General features: G+C 41.6%; 2 protein-coding genes across 2 annotated transcripts in view; both read right to left on the bottom strand.

The window, feature by feature from the left end:
- RAB40B (RAB40B, member RAS oncogene family) overlaps positions 1-13908 on the bottom strand; it is a 62185-nt gene that overhangs the window by 22451 nt on the left and 25826 nt on the right. The window lies entirely within an intron of this gene.
- LOC144274408 (uncharacterized) lies at positions 12003-13758 on the bottom strand. The gene is made up of 2 exons (XM_077833211.1): positions 13265-13758; positions 12003-12609 (listed from the first exon to the last, which is right to left on the bottom strand). The coding sequence occupies exons 1-2, from the start codon at positions 13674-13676 to the stop codon at positions 12227-12229; spliced, it is 795 nt and encodes a 264-aa protein (XP_077689337.1). The 5' UTR covers positions 13677-13758; the 3' UTR covers positions 12003-12226.

Below are 13908 nucleotides of genomic sequence, written 5' to 3' on the forward strand. Positions count from 1 at the left end.
GAATTTAGCTTGTGTGTGTGTGTATATATATATAAAGAGTCATGAAGAGAATCATAGAATATCAGGGCTGGAAGGGACCTCAGCAGGTCATCTAGTCCAACCCCCTGCTCGAAGCAGGACTGATCCCCAATTTTTGCCTGAGATCCCTGAATGGCCCCCTCAAGGATTGAACTCACAACCCTGGGTTTTAGCAGGCCAATGCTCAAACCACTGAGCTATCCGTATACGAACAGCTAATAACAGTATCTGAACGTCTTTACAGTTAGCATTAGTCACTGTGATGTGACTTTTAGAATGAAAGGCAAAGGTTTTTGCCATGAATCAGAAACAGCATGAAACCATAACAATGAGACCAACAGATGTCAATTGTGTGGTTGTAGAAGTCTAATGTTCTTCTGAATGAATAATGTTCTTCTACGGAATAGCTTTGTCTGGCTTCAACTTTAAGAATATACAACCTGAAATCTATTTCTATGGAGTAGAAGGAAATGAATGAGGCTGTTAGAGCAAAGGGTACAGTTCGTGTCAAGAGCCTACTATTAGTGCAAGCAACAATAAGATAATTTGTTTCTTCAGCTTCCTATTACACAATAAGGATTACAGAAGAGCTCTACATAATTTCTACTGAACCAATCTGCATTTAGTAGAAGACAAGAAAATAAATCCTTTAACTCTGCTGGGAGCAATATCTAAGTTTTGGTTTTGCTTTTTTAAAGAACAACATTTTAATTTGTTGTAAGTTCTAAACTGTTATGGCTCTGGCCCAATTTGTGAAAGAATGTACTTGAACTCCAAGTCACACTTTGGAGTAATTATGCCTTCTTAGTATTTACATCCGCAAAACAGTAAGAGAGTCTGGAACAGTAATTATAATATATCTGCAATGGAAAATTCAAGTGAAGCATATCATTCACAAATGTGAGTATCAGACAGGGTCATTGACAGAGAGACAATTAAGGACTCAATTTGGGAAGGTGTTTAATGTTAAGCATGTGCTTATATACCTTACTGGGACATACAGCTGAACAATTTCTTTGAGGTAATTATTTGTGGGAAACTTATCCCTTTCTTTTTGTAAATCATACTTTAACTGCTCCCAATTTCAATTAACATTTATTAGTAACTATTCACTGGGTAGCTTGGAACAACATTTTTCAACCAATGGGTTGTTTGTGCTCAACTGTTCAACTTGAATACTGTATTTACTCTTTGTGGTATGTGAGATCACCTAAGATACACTATACTGTTTCTGATCCTTGGCTGGATGGCAAACTTTTAAATAAAAGGGAGAGGGGGAAAAAAATCAGATAACTAGTGAACACTCCTGTTTGCACACAAATGCCCCTGCTCACATGTAAATACAGGTATCCATATATAGAGTAGCCATTCCTCTCCAAACAAGAGTCACGTGAATGATTTCAAAAGCAAACAAGGCAGAACAAACATAGTCAAAACAGCATTTCAGGACTGAAAATAAAATTTGACCTGCTCTAAAATCAATTATAGTTTAATGAATATGGCACAAAAGAGATGCACTAGTCCCTTCACATAAAGCTTCATTAAAGGTGCAGTTGTCTGAGAGTATATTACTTTAGAAGAATACTTTTTATTTTTATAAAACCAAGGAAAAGCAAAGTTAAGGCTTCACTTAAACAAGTATCTTAACTCCACTCCTGTAAGAAGAAAAGGAGTACTTGTGGCACCTTAGAGACTAACAAATTTATTTATTTAGTCTCTAAGGTGCCACAAGTACTCCTTTTCTTTTTGCGAATACAGACTAACATGGCTGATACTCTGACTCCTGTAAGAGATACCTTTAGAAAAATCAGGTCATATTATTGTCTTCAACCATAACCTCATTTTATCCGTGATCATGAAGAACAGAATGCTTTATGCTTGTGCCACTTTACAGCCTTAGGAACCTTCTGAAGGAAAAATTTTCTCCCGTCCTCCACTGACAATCACCCTAGTGATTGGGTTACATTTTCAAGTCTCCCTCTATGGAATAGGGTTAAACTTTTTCCCTCTACAAAAACTGAATGTCAATCTCCAGCAGTCATTGAATGTGCTAGACCAGAGGTCCCCAAACTTTTTTTGCTGAGTCCCCCTTTGGAGATTCATGTCCCAGGCACAGCCCCCTTGGCACAGGGCAAACGGGGGAACCTCGATGGTGTCCAGTTTGGACCAACACACACTGGTTACCCTGAAGAAACAAGAAAAAATTCATAACCAGTCAAGTCCTTCAGTTTGTTGTGCCCCACCAGAGGGAGGACCCCACAGTTTGAAATGTTTGTTAGCTGACATTCCCTAGAGATGTTACAAATGCAAGAGTTAAACTTCTGAAGTTAGACCTTAAGCATCGAAATTTAGTTGACTATCTTCTAGATCACTGCTAGGGAAATCCAATAAAGCAAGTTTTATTTCTTGCCTGATTTCTGCTACAAAATGGCAAAAAAATAGTGGTTTTGTTTTTAAATCCAGGGAACACCTGTAAATTTAGGAACTTTTAATTCAGGGACCCTTGTCAATTTCACTTCAAATTTGGTAAAAAAGCTTTACCCTGGCCCCAGATCCAATCTACCAATGGTGAGGTCACTGAGATTTTTGTGCTTTTAAAGGAGTGTAAACCTGCCCCCCCCCAAAACAGGCTTACAAATGGACAACCTCAGTTGCTATTTTAACTATAGTGTGACTAACATTGCTTCATAATCCAAACTAGCATTACTGCAGTCATTAACAGTGCCATGAGAAACATTTCCATGTATAGAGCTTTAAAAATATTTGTGGCTATTTCTGATGATATTCAATACTGGCCGCGTATACGTTTACCACTGCAGCTGCTAATATTCATGTGTAGGATGTTGCTACAAGCAAGCTTTTTTTTTTTTTTTTAAATAAAAGCATTATATATCTTTTGGGTCTCAGTAACAAAGTAGTTTCCTAAAAATAATAAAAGGCATATTTACAAAAAACAACCAAGTAAAGAGAAATTGATCAATAAATGAAACATAAAAATACAGAATGCCACTCTGAGACACATACAGCAATGTCTGTTAAATGATATCCTCATATAAATCTGCCAAAGTCTATTCTTCAGCAGAACTGCTTAGGTACATTAGATTACTTGACTTTCTTCAATGAACATTTTCCACATGGAGTGGATTTTTAAAAATACTCATATTTCATTCATTCTTTCACTTGCAGGATCACACACACACCCCTCAATATTCTGTTCTTCCACTTCACTAGGACCACTTCTTCCACTAGGAATGGTCTAGATCAGTAGTTCCCAAACTTGTTCCACCGCTTATGCAGGGAAAGCCCCTGGCGAGCCAGGCCGGTTTGTTTACTTGCCGCGTCCGCAGGTTTGGCCGATTGCAGCTCCCAGTGGCTGCGGTTTGCTGCTCCAGGCCAATGGGAGCTGCTGGAAGCGGCGGCTGAGGGACGTACCGGCCGAACCTGCGGATGCGGCAGGTAAACAAACCGGCCCAGCCCGTCAGGGGTTTTCCCTGCACAAGCGGCGGAACAAGTTTGGGAACCGCTGGTCTAGATAATACTTGAGTGCCATGAGTGCAGGGGACTGGATTAGATGACTTCTCAAGGTCCCTTCCAGTCCTATGATTCAGTAGTGAAAGAAAGATTTTATTCAATGCCATATTTGGGCTTGACAAATCCAAAGAAACCAATTTTCTGTACTTTTTGAGATAAAAATTAATCCTTTCATCTTCGTACTTAACACAATAATATTTAAATTTTACTTTTAAAAAGAACTCCATTTCCATTAACTTACTTATTTCCCTCTTCCTTTAACTGTATGCCTATTACGTCAGCTAAATTCACACACTGGTGTTTGTCAGACCCCAATCACCCATCAAAGCACTGATCAGCAACTTTCATACTTACTGCAGTTGATACAAGAGACCATCACCTAGTCAGTGAATTCAACATTGAGACATTTAATAAGATGTTAAAAACCAAGTCCTATACTTATGAATATCATTCCACAGAAAGTTTATAGCAAAAAAAAAAAAAAATCTATCAAATCAAATTAAAATAAAATAAAATTGGGCTGCATCTCTTAATGTTAATGTAAAACAAAGGTCAGGTTTAGTGTCAGATCCATTTTTGCCTTCTGCTTACTTGCCATTCAGAATGATCATTCTTTAACTTCCAATCCTTCTGTCAAACTTAATTACGGTACTAAAAACTATCTGTTTAAAGTGTACAGACTGTACACATACCAAGAAAAATAGAGTCTTGGCTCCCAAGTTATTGGATATGTAAAATGAAGCCAGGAATTATAATACACTCTCTCACACTTTAAGGGAAGCTGTTGTTTCAGTCATCCCCAGATATGCTAAAGATCCAAGGATGCATGGTAAATAAAGGTGAAGCTCCTTCATCACCTGTGACACCCAAATATTAGCTACTGCCCTTTCAAAAGGCTTGATAAAATCCTATCCCAAATTATTCGTGTAAATCAGGTGAGGTTCATCCATCACAGACATGGATCTGACAGTTTGAGTCAAATGATTAGCATTACTGCAGTTTCGAGGGAGTCAAAGGATCTCTTGCTGCCATGTCCCTGGATGCAGAGAAGGCCTTTGACTGTGTATCCTGTCATTACCTTTTTTACATACTTGCTACATTCGGATTTGGTACTCAATTTATCTTCTGGATTAAACTTCTTTATATGAATCCATTTTTCAGGATGATTACTAATAGCACTATCTCAGAACCATTCCCAATTCACAGGGGTACACGAACAGGGTTGCAGTTTGACCTCTGTAATTTGACCTACCCCTAGTACTGTTAGCTATTGCTGTCCGTAGAAAACAACATATACATGGAATCAAGATAAGTCAAACAGAGCACAAGATCATGCTTTATGCTGACAATGCTCTTGGCCGACTATCCAAACCTGAAGATTCTATTAAAACTAATAAATGCATTTGGACACCTCTCGGGATATAAAATCAATAGGGAAAAAGCAAATTCTGGGCATAAGCAAAATGCTAATAGGGAATCTCTGACAACTGGAATTTTAGGTGGCATCCCAAACATATGAAATATTTAGGGATGCTCATCCCCAGTGAGATTGAGAATCTGGTCAACAATGATCTAGAGCCCATTTTAGCACAGGCAGCAAGAGATGTGGGCAGATGGTAAACCCTAAGCCTTTGAGGCAAAATTAGTATTATTAAAATGAATGTGTTTCCCAGAATATTGCATATCCTGAGAGGTTTCCCAGGTACTATTTGTCAGCTTTATTTTAGGAAAATTAATGACATTTTAAAAACATTTCTCTCGTGAATGGGAAGCCAAGAGTGGCTTTGTGTAAACTGCAACTCCCAATAACATCCAGAAGCTTCCATTTCCCCAACTTGCAGCATTATCATACAGCCTGTATTCTTAGTCAGGCAGGCAGTCCTATGGCTCCAGAACATAGCAGGATGATCAATATGATAATAGGTATCTCTTTAAAACTCATTTCCCAAAACAGTGTTTTGGGATACAGCCCATCATCTTAGAAACTATCCAACTCATGGAAAGCTTGGTTCTCTAGAGCAGTGCTTGTAGTCAAACAATTCATATTCTTCAGCTGGAAGAGCAGGCTGTCTCCAGGCACAGAAGCTTGGCTCAGCAACTTGGCTGACATGAAAAGCAGGTAACGTTCTTGAGAAGAGGGATCTTAGATAAATATGACTTTTTTTTAGAAACCTTTGATTAGTCTTGAGCAGATGGAAACTGCCATGTCGCTCCCTTTTTCTCTCCCAGCTTCCCTTCCTTCCTTTATTTTGTTGTTCTTTTGTCTCCCCCTGCCCCCATTTTCCCCTTATTTTTGAAAAAAAAAATCAATAAAATATAAATTAAAAAAAGAAAAATAGGGCCAATTGAAATTACAAACTAATCTATAATATTTTAAATCCTAAATGTATTCTTTGATTCATTAACTTGGTCATAAAACACAATTAAGAAAGTAATCATACACAATTTGCTGATTCCTGAATATGACAATTTTCTCATTTTGAAACCCACCTGTCAACAGATGCTATTTGAAAAAGACAATGTTCTGGCTGGCAGGCACATGGATAGAACTCTTTCCACCCTTTCACTCTGACTGCCTACTTCCCTCTAAGTGGCCGGAATATTGAAATTTACAAGAATTCTACACTCAAAGGGGGTGTTCTTCAGTCATTAGATAAAAGCTCCTTCATAGCTAGAGCACTTTCTTACATAAATTTAAAGAATGTTGTTATAGCCATGTTGGTCCCAGAAAATGAGAGAGACAAGGTAGACAAGATAATATCTTTTATTAAAGACCAACTTCTGGTGGTACAAGCTACAAGCTTTCGAGGTTCACAGAGCTCTTCTTCAGATCAAGTGAAGATCTGAAGCTGGTGAAGCTCAGTGAAGCTTGAAAGCTGGTACCTTCCACCAACAGACGTTTGTCCAGTAAAAGATATTACCTCACCTACACTGCCTCTCTCATAAACGTTAAGAATCAGATTACTTAGACTTTGGCAACTCTTCCAGAAGACTTCCCATCAGTTTTAACCCATATTATTGACTCCAATTCTAGATCAAACCAGTATTGTAAATAAAGTTTGTTGTGTATTTTCCATCAGTTGCCTTTTTTATTAAAAAAACAAAACAGAAAGCAACAAGTACTAAACCAAAAAAGCCCCATTTGAAACCAAAACAGACCTTTGATTAAAAGAATAAGGGGCTAAAACCTGTGTACTTAGAACTATTTTTGTTTTCCTCTCACTATTCGTGCCACTAGATGAAAAACTGAATTGTTGATAGTCATGTTGTACACCAAATCCAGACATTTTTGATGGATATAATGTATTTTGGTATACATGCTTTTTAAAATCCAGATTCAGTTTACAGTAATGTAATCTAAGATGGCTAAATATACTAAACACATAGGAAAAATATTTGTTCAGAAAAGGAAACTCCATTTAGCATCAGCTAGTGAATTGTCTTTTAACTGAAGTAACAGCCAGTGAACCATGCCTATCACTATAAATAGAAAGGAAGTAGAGAGCATAACTGAAATCACATTTAATTCTATCCTGTCCTAATATTTACTCGTAAGTGATGAAACAGTCTGTTTTTATCTGCATATCACTACAGACTTATCTTGCCATGGGAATTAGAACTAAAAACTTTCCACTTCAAAAGGAAGCATCAATTACAAACTTCAGTTCAGCATTTCCTCTCCTCCGTTCATCTAAAGGAAAAGATATCAGGCAGTAGCTCCTTAACTGAATGTTTACTACAGATTTCAGTTAGCATCCTCAGATGAAAGGTGCTATATATAGCATGTTATTGTGTAGAAGTATTATTAGCATTACCAGGGGGGAAAAAACATGTTTTCCTTATTTTGGTGCATTTTAGTCACGGCTTTCAGAAAAGCTGGAAGGGAATATCACCCTCCAAGTTTCAGAAATCTCAGAAAACTCATCAAGATTTGTTTTTTAGAAAGATACAGGATACTATACAGAAATGGTATTTTTGTTCATTCTCTCCCCTCAAAGGGAATGTATGAAAGAGGTGGTCCTCCTTCAGTTTATTCTATATGAGGTTTGCACTCATTGCTTATGGTCATGACAACAGGATTTTATACTATCCCTCTTCCAAGCTAATCCCTCCAACATGACCAAAAAAAAAAAAGAAAAGCATTTCTTCCAAACCAAAAGACAGCCTGACTCCCAACCAGCATTTTTATAAATCTTGGTATGTGTAAGAAACAAGGCCACTCAGATAAAATATGTTGTGTGTATTCCCACATATTGTATATACCATGATACCATCTCTTCCCCTCTCTCTCGCTCTCTGTGTAGTTTTGCCAATCAACACCAACAGAGAATCTAACTTACTATTCACTAATTATCTCCACACAAATGTGTTTTGCTAATCCCAAAGCAGTTTACTATCACAAAAATGACAGACACACTGGGGCTACGCCTCTGGTAGGCAATGCTCAGAATTAAGTTTATTTCAGAACATGTTACAAATTAGAGAAAATAACGTGATTTTTTATAAATCTAAGAGTTTTTAAAAAATCCTATTATCTGGGGTTTTTTTTTTTTCAAAATCTTTTTCAAACAGCAATTCTTCCCCTATCCAAAACTGATACAAGATCTAATATAAGAAAGTGCCAGTGTTGCCTAGAAATGGTTTTCTAACTAAGACTGTCAAGTATTTGTAGGTCTCAATCCTTTTCACATTGGCATATCAGTGGCTGGTTTGCGCTCATTTTTGTTTTTTTACATTTACACTCCAGTATTTGTTGCTATAGGCTGGGGGAGGGGAGCTTGGGAGAGGGTGAAGGGAGAAGAGAAAACTGTTTTACACCATAAAAGATATGGAACTATATGGGCAAGTATAAAGAGAATTTGACACTGTGAACAAGCGCATGTATGCTTTTATGGTGTTTTGTTTTTTAAATCCTCCAGCAAAGTGAATGTATGTGACAATTATTTGTAATGGCTTTGAATACACAAAATGCTAAGGGGCTTAGTCTCAGAGAGTCATTATTATACAAAAGCAAACAATCAAGAAGTGCACAATTTGTTAGCTCTAGACAGACTACTAAATTTATTCCTGATCTGCAAGCAACTGCGCACAATGATAAGAGTGCCAAAAACTGTACTGAATTGGCAGTAGTTTGAAGACCAATAGGTAGATTTTGTCGTTTCATCAGGAGGGCCATAGGATTTTTAGTGATGGCATTTATATAATAATAACTTTTCAAAACACCACAGTTCCTTGTTTTGCTTTATGTTGGTAGAAAAACTAGCACAATGGGGTCTGTGTGTGGTAGTGCAAAGTAACAAAACATTCTGAAGAGTAATAAAACAGAGGTGAAGTTATGGATCTTACCTACCTCCTGTATTGCACTTTTCATCTGAATGCTCCTCTACTACCTGTTTATTTCCAAATGATGTTAGTCAAATGGTATTATGGTGCTTTCACCTCATTTATGGAGTTGGCTAGTTCACCTATGGTAGGGAATACACTTCGCCAAAGCACAAGGACATATGCACATTTACACAGGATTTGGTGGGGGAGAGAGAAAGAAAATCCTGAAGCCAACATAGTAACTCAGCCTACTAATATAGTTTATACCCAGCGCGTCCCAGTTAAAGTCACTGTAACTCTAAAATGCGGTTACTATCTTATAAGTAATACATCAAGTTAGTTCACATTGCCATTTATTAAAAAAAATAAAAAATAATGCCAGCAGTTCGCTGGTATGCCCAAACCACTGCCTTTAATGCTGACCAATACTGTCTCATTGTTTCCCTGTACTCCCCTGCTGGCCTCTCTGTATCTGTTGTCTCTTATCTTATATTTCGATTGCAACCTATTTGGGACAGAGATGGTCTTTTTGTTCGGTGTTTGAACAGCGCCTAGCACAACAAGATACTGGTCCATGACTAGGACTCTTAGGGTATGTCTACACTACGAAATTAGGTCGAATTTATAGAAGTCATTTTTTCAGAAATCGTTTTTATATAGTCGATTGTGTGTGTCCCCACACAAAATTCTCTAAGTCCATTAACTCGGCGAAGTGCTTCCACAGTACCAATGCTAGCATCAACTTTCGGAGCGTTGCACTGTGAGTAGCTATCCCACAGTTCCCGAAGTCTCCACTGCCCATTGGAATTCTGGGTTGAGATCCCAATGCCTAATGAAGCAAAAACTTTGTCGCAGGTGGTTCTGGGTACATGTCATCATGCCCTCCCTCCCTCCCTCCATGAAAGCAACAGCAGACAATCGTTTCGCGCCTTTTTTCCTGAGCAGATGCCATACCACAGCAAGCATGGAGCCCGTTCAGCTCACTGTCACCATACGTCTCCTGGGTGTTGGCAGACATGGTACTGCATTGCTACACAGCAGCAGCCCATTCCCTTCTGGCAACAGACGGTGCAAAAGGCCAGATAACCATCATCATCATGTCCAAAGTGCTCCTGGCCGCCTTGGTAAGGTCGATCAGGAGCGCCTGGGCAGACATGGGCGCAGGGACTAAAATAGGAGTGACTCGACGAGGTCATTCTCTTTAGTCCTGCTGGCAGTCCTATTGCACTGTCTTCTGGCGAGCAGCCACGAGATGAGAATGGCTAGCAGTCCTACTGCACCGTCTGCTGCAATCAAAGATGTAAAAAGATAGATGGAGTGGATCAAAACAAGAAATACACCAGATTTGTTTTGTATTCATTTGCTCCCCCCTCCCTCCCTCTGTGAAATCTACGGCCGACAATCGTTTCGGTGTGGTCTGTCAGAGGCACCTTGAACAGTTTAATGGAGATTCAGTCCTGCCTGAAATACTGGGGGGAGGGATAGCTCAGTGGGTTGAGCATTGGCCTGCTAAACCCAGGATTTTGAGTTCAATCCTTGAGGGGGCCATTCTGTGTGACATTAGTTTTTGTTTCTCCTTGATGTAAAGCCACCCCCTTTGTTGATTTTAATTCCCTGTAAGCCATGTAATCAGTCGCCCCTCCCTCCCTCAGAGCAACAGCAGACAATCGTTCCGCACGTTTCTTCTGTGCAGATGCCATACCACGGCAAGCATGGAGCCCGCTCAGATCACTTTGGCAATTAGGAGTACATTAAACACCACACGCATTATCCAGCAGTATATGCGGCACTAGAACCTGGCAAAGCGAAACCAGGCGAGTAGGCGACGTCAGCGCGGTGAGGAGAGTGATGAGGACATGGACACAGACTTCTCTCAAAGCATGGGCCCTGGCAATGTGGGCACCATGGTGCTAATGGGGCAGGTTCATGCGGTGGAATGCTGATTCTGGGCCCAGGAAACAAGCGCAGACTGGTGGGATCGCACAGCGTTGCAGGTCTGGGACGATTCCCAGTGGCTGCGAAACTTTTGCATGTGTAAGGGCACTTTCATGGAACTTTATGACTTGCTTTCCCCTGCCCTGAGGCACAAGAATACCAAGATGAGAGCAGCCCTCACAGTTGAGAAGCGAGTGGCAATAGCCCTGTGGAAGCTTGCAACACCAGACAGCTACCGGTCAGTCGGGAATCAATTTGGAGTGGGCAAATCTACTGTGGGGGCTGCTGTGATAAAAGTAGCCAACGCAATCAAAGATCTGCTGATATCAAGGGTAGTGACCCTGGGAAATGTGCAGGTCATAGTGGATGGCTTTGCTGCAATGGGATTCCCTAACGGTGGTGGGGCCAAAGACGGAACCCATATCCCTATCTTGCCACCAGAGCACCAAGCCGGCGAGTACATAAACCGCAAGGGCTATTTTTCAATAGTGCTGCAAGCACTGGTGGATCACAAGGGACGATTCACCAGCATCAACGTGGGATGGCTGGGAAAGGTACATGACACTCGCATCTTCAGGAACTCTGGTCTGTTTCAAAAGCTGCAGGAAGGGACTTTATTCCTAGACCAGAAAATAACTGTTGGGGATATTGAAATGCCTATAGTTATCCTTGGGGACCCAGCCTACCCCTTAATGCCATGGCTCATGAAGCCGTACACAGGCAGCCTGGACAGTAGTCAGGAGCTGTTCAACTACAGGCTGAGCAAGTACAGAATGGTGGTAGAATGTGCATTTGGACGTTTAAAGGCGTGCTGGTGCAGTTTACTGACTCAGTTAGACCTCAGCGAAAACAATATTCCCACTGTTATTACTGCTTGCTGTGTGCTCCACAATATCTGTGAGAGTAAGGGGGAGATGTTTCTGGCGGGGTGGGAGGTTGTGGCAAATTGCCTGGCCGCTGATTACGCGCAGCCAGACACCAGGGTGGTTAGAAGAGCACAGGAGGGCGCGGTGCGCATCAGAGAAGCTTTGAAAACTAGTTTCATGACTGGCCAGGCTACAGTGTGAAAGTTCTGTTTGTTTCTCCTTGATGAAACCCCCCATCCCCTTGGTTCACTCTACTTCCCTGTAAGCTAACCACCCTCCCCTCCTCCCTTCGATCACCATTTGCAGAGGCAATAAAGTCATTGTTACTTCACATTCATGCATTCTTTATTAATTCATCACACAAATAGGGGGATAACTGCCAAGGTAGCCCGGGAGGGATGGTGGAGGAGGAAAGCACTGGGAGGGGTGGTGGAGGAGAGAAGGACAAGGCCACACAGCACTTTAAAAGTTTAAAACTTTAAAACTTATTGAATGCCAGCCTTCTGTTGCTTGGGCAATCCTCTGAGGTGGAGTGGCTGGGTGGCCGGAGGCTATGGAACTTGGGGAGGAGGGCAGTTGGTTACACAGGAGTGTAGCGGCGGTCTGTGCTCCAGCTGCCTTTCCTGCAACTCAACCATATGCTGGAGCATATTAGTTTGATCCTCCAGCAGCCTCAGCATTGAATCGTGCCTCCTCTCATCATGCTGCCACCATCTATCAGCTTCAGCCCTCTCTTCAGCCTGCCACCTCTCCTCCCGGTCATTTTGTGCTTTCCCGCACTCTGACACTGTCTGCCTCCATGCATTCGTCTGTGCTCTGTGGGAGGACACCATGAGCTCAGAGAACATTTCATCGCGAGTGTGTTTTTTTCGCCTTCTAATCTTCGCTAGCCTCTGGGAAGGATAAGATCCTGTGATCCTTGAAATACATGCAGCTGGTGGAGAAAAAAAAAAGGGACAGTGGTATTTAAAAAGACACATTTTATAGAACAATGGGTACACTCTTTCACGGTAAACCTTGCTGTTAACATTACATACATAGCACATGTGCTTTCGTTACAAGGTTGCATTTTGCCTCCCCCCACTGCGTGGCTAACCCCTCCCCTCTCCCCGTGGCTAACAGCGGGGAACATTTCTGTTCAGCCACAGGCAAACAGCCCAGCAGGAACGGGCACCTCTGAATGTCCCCTTAAGAAAAGCACCCTATTTCAACCAGGTGACCATGAATGATATCACTCTCCTGAGGATAACACAGAGATAAAGAACGGATGTTGTTTGAACGCCAGCAAACATGCAGAACAAAGCATTGCAGTGTAACGATTCCCGACTACGTGCTACTGGCCTGGCGTGGCAAAGTGTCTGACCATTGTGGACGGAATAAGGCTGTCCTCCCCAGAAACCTTTTGCAAAAGCTTTGGGAGTACGTCTAGGAGAGCTTTATGGAAATGTCCATGGAGGATTTCCGCTCCATCCCCAGACACGTTAACGGACTTTTCCAGTAGCTGTACTGGCCACGAATGCCAGGGCAAATTAATCATTAAACATGCTTGCTTTTAAACCATGTATAGTATTTTAAAAAGGTACACTTACCAGAGGTCCCTTCTCCGCCTGGCGGGTCCGGGAGGCAGCCTTGGGTGGGTTCGGGGGGTACTAGCTCCAGGTCCAGGATAAGAAACAGTTCCTGGCTGTCGGGAAAACCGGTTTCTCCGCTTGCTTGCTGTGAGCCATCTACAACCTCATCATCATCATCATCATCATCTTCCCCGTCCCCAAAACTGGCTTCCATGTTGCCTCCATCTCCAATGAAGGAGTCAAACGACACGGTTGGGGTAGTGGTGGCTGAACCCCCTAAAATGGCATGCAGCTCATCATAGAAGCGGCATGTTTGGGGCTCTGACCCGGAGCGGCTGTTTGCCTCTCTGGTTTTCTGGTAGGCTTGCCTCAGCTCCTTCAGTTTCACGTCGCACTGCTTCGGGTCCCTGTTATGGCCTCTGTCTTTCATGCCCTGGGAGATTTTGACAAAAGTTTTGGCATTTCAAAAGCTGGAACGGAGTTCTGATAGCACGGATTCCTCTCCCCATAAAGCGATCAGATCCTGTACCTCCCGTTCGGTCCATGCTGGAGCTCTTTTGCGATTCTGGGACTCCCTCATGGTCACCTCTGCTGATAAGCTCTGCACTCACCTGCAGGTTGCCACGCTGGCCAAACAGGAAATGAAATTCAAAAGTTCGCGG

Source organism: Eretmochelys imbricata, chromosome 14 (genome assembly GCF_965152235.1).
Source record: "Eretmochelys imbricata isolate rEreImb1 chromosome 14, rEreImb1.hap1, whole genome shotgun sequence".
Taxonomy (NCBI): Eukaryota; Metazoa; Chordata; order Testudines; family Cheloniidae; genus Eretmochelys; species Eretmochelys imbricata.

Coding starts and splice junctions, on each gene's coding strand:
- LOC144274408 (XM_077833211.1), bottom strand. CDS start 13,676: ATGAAAGACAGAGGCCATAACAGGGACCCGAAGCAGTGCGACGTGAAA. Junction 12,610..13,264: donor AGGCGGAGAAGGGACCTCTG/GTAAGTGTACCT, acceptor TTTCTCCACCAG/CTGCATGTATTTCAAGGATC.